General features: G+C 41.2%; 1 protein-coding gene across 2 annotated transcripts in view; it reads left to right on the forward strand.

Annotated features, from left to right (window-relative positions):
- dnajc21 (DnaJ heat shock protein family (Hsp40) member C21) overlaps positions 1 to 2,775 on the forward strand; it is a 13,240-nt gene that overhangs the window by 3,839 nt on the left and 6,626 nt on the right. For both annotated transcript variants that reach the window (XM_024299184.2, XM_024299185.2), the window contains exons 4-6: positions 758 to 889; positions 1,016 to 1,320; positions 1,393 to 1,550. In XM_024299184.2, coding sequence (XP_024154952.1) covers positions 758 to 889; positions 1,016 to 1,320; positions 1,393 to 1,550 — 595 coding nt within the window. The remainder of the gene's footprint in view (positions 1 to 757; positions 890 to 1,015; positions 1,321 to 1,392; positions 1,551 to 2,775) is intronic.

Here is a 2,775-nt window from a genome sequence, read left to right on the forward strand (position 1 = left end):
GCCGCTCTGCAAGAACTAAGTCCTAGAAAAGAACCCAAGTTTTTTGATTTTTTGCTAAAGATGACATAATCAAAATTAAAAGACCACTCGGAATTCTTTTACAATACATCAAAAGATGATCAGAGTGGGACTCTACCAAAATAAGGAGTCACAAACACTTAAAGGTCATTTTTGTTTTCTTATAAAAAAAAAAACACGGTGACAACCTTAATTAAAGCTTTTTTGTATTTTGTATTCAACATGATGATTCATTACAAATTCCTAGTTATTGAATCCAACAATTCCACTGAAAACCTAACCGCATTCTAGGTAGTGACCAGCAGAGAGCAGTCTGACTCTAGCTGAGAAAAGTTTTACAACTTCTTACCTGCTTTAATTAAAAACTTAAGGCAATCCAGATGGTATGCTAATGTAATAACACCAGGCATCATTGTATGATTTTGTCTTAAATGTATAACTGGCTTTATTTACTGACTAGATTACTTTCTTGCAGCATCATTGTGGATACATAAAAAATATGCATAAAGTTAAAGGTGGACTTCACTGATGCACTGTTTAGGTATATATTCCATAGTGTGTCCACTTATTTAGGAATGTCAGACTCAGTGAGATGCCATAAAACCAGCGCCACATACGTCCATCTCTGCTGGCCCTTGGTACTTCCTCGTCAGCGCTGGAACACTGTGGGAAAGGAAACTGCCGGTGCCTCTCAGAGACTGATTTTCTTACTCGGTATTCCTTCGTCTTCTGTCCCCAGGGCTTCTACACCGTCTACAGGAATCTTTTTGAGTCCATTGTTAAGGAAGAGCTGGAGCACAGCAGGATGGAAGACGAGGAAGAGGAAGAGGAGTTTCCTTCGTTTGGAGACTCTCAGAGTGATTACGATACAGTAAGTCAGCATCAAACGTAAACCTCCCTATGGTTACGGTTCATGCAGAGTCGTCACAAACACCCTTTATTTCTCATTTAGTACATGAACGTGCAAAGCTAAAATGTGTTCCTAACCCATGTGTAGGTGGTCCACGAGTTTTACGCCCACTGGCAGAGCTTCTGCACTCGTAAGAACTTTGCCTGGAAAGAAGAATATGACACGAGGCAGGCCTCCAACCGGTGGGAGAAACGGGCCATGGAGAAGGAGAACAAGAAGACCAGAGAAAAGGCCAGGAAGGAGCGAAACGACCTGGTGCGGCAGCTGGTTGCCTTCGTCCGCAAGCGGGACCGGCGGGTGCAGGCCCACAGAAAGCTGGTGGAGGAGCAGAACGCCGAGAAGATCAAGAAGGTGGAGGAGCAGAGGCGGCAGCAGAAACTCCAACAAGCAAAGTACGTTGAGGCGCAGACAGAGGTTCTTGTCTCTGTTTGTCTTCTTCATCTGTTCTTTTTGTTCTACCTAAGACTGGCCGAGGAGTACAAGGAGCAGAGCTGGGCGGCTATGTCGGAGCTGGAGAAGGAGCTGCAGCAGATTGAAGCGGAGTACGGAGAGGAGTTTGGAGATGTGTCTGAGAGTGAAGAAGATGAGGTGGACATGCAGGAGAACACTGGAGGAGCAGGAGGCAAGTGGAATTAGCTCTTCCTTATAGCAAAGATGGATTTTTTTCCTCTGAAGTATCCCAGCATGCAATGCTCCCAGGTGTCCTGTCAGAAGAATAGACGCACACTTTCTCCTTCACTTTCCATTTTGGGGAGATTTGTTGTTTGAGTGATTTTAAGAAAAATGTTTCCAACTAACTCTCTGCAGCCGATTTAAACTCTCGCTCAGGGTTTCTGCTGGTTTCAGAACTCAGTTTGCTGAACAAAACTCCTCTGCATTCTTCTTTTCTTTTATCCAAACCCTCCTGGAGGATCTGACAAACAGAGCTCCCAAGGGCTGCCAGCAAGATTACTAATGGCAGCTTTGTTTGTTTGAATTTCTAAACACCATGGAGTGTTCTTTAGAGTGAAGGTTGAGGTCATGTCCCAGACTGAAAGAATGATTAAAAAAAAAAAAGTCTTATTTTTTAAATCAACATACTTTGAGATTTTCTGCTGATTTTCTGGTCTGAAGAGTTTGAATAAAAGTTTAGCTAAAAAATACAAACTGAGAAGAAAACTTCTGCAGTTTTGGTTTGCAAATCAAATAGAAATATTTGTTTAACTCCTAAAAAAAAAAGGAATATTCTTGTGCGTTTGTTATCTTTAAGAGTAAGACTCGTCTATGCTGGAATAATATAATAGAGACCCACTCCGATATAATCTATTCTAAAAGCTTTCCCAATGATCTTTTAGTTGTGATGATTCCGGCAAAATAAAAAAACAGTCTTGTTTTCTAGGACATAGTTTCTGCAGAGCGGCATGAGTTGATTAGAAATTCAGTGGGCTGTTGACATGGAGCAACACAAAAGAGGAGGGGATGGATGCACTGCTTACACAGATAGAATGGGTTGCCAGATTGGTCAGTTTTTCCGCTCAAACCGGGTGGATTTTTGCTTAAATTTGTAGTTTTTTTCACCCAATCTGGCAACACTACAGACAACTAGACACTGTGCTTGCATGAACTCCACAAGTAAATTCAAGTACTTTACTGTTCATATGAAGAAAATATGTGAAGAAAGGATCGATTACAAGCTACTATCAATACTTCACCTCGGTATTGATACGATCGATACTTGGATCAATATGCCTACCCCTACTGTTTACACTTTGTTGACACAAAAAACAATCTATTTCAAACTGCATTTTTTCCCTCTGCTCTTGATTCACAACAATTTTAATGAAATACTCAGAAATGCAGTTTTTTTT

Source organism: Oryzias melastigma, linkage group LG12, assembly GCF_002922805.2.
Source record: "Oryzias melastigma strain HK-1 linkage group LG12, ASM292280v2, whole genome shotgun sequence".
NCBI classification, from domain to species: Eukaryota; Metazoa; Chordata; class Actinopteri; order Beloniformes; family Adrianichthyidae; genus Oryzias; species Oryzias melastigma.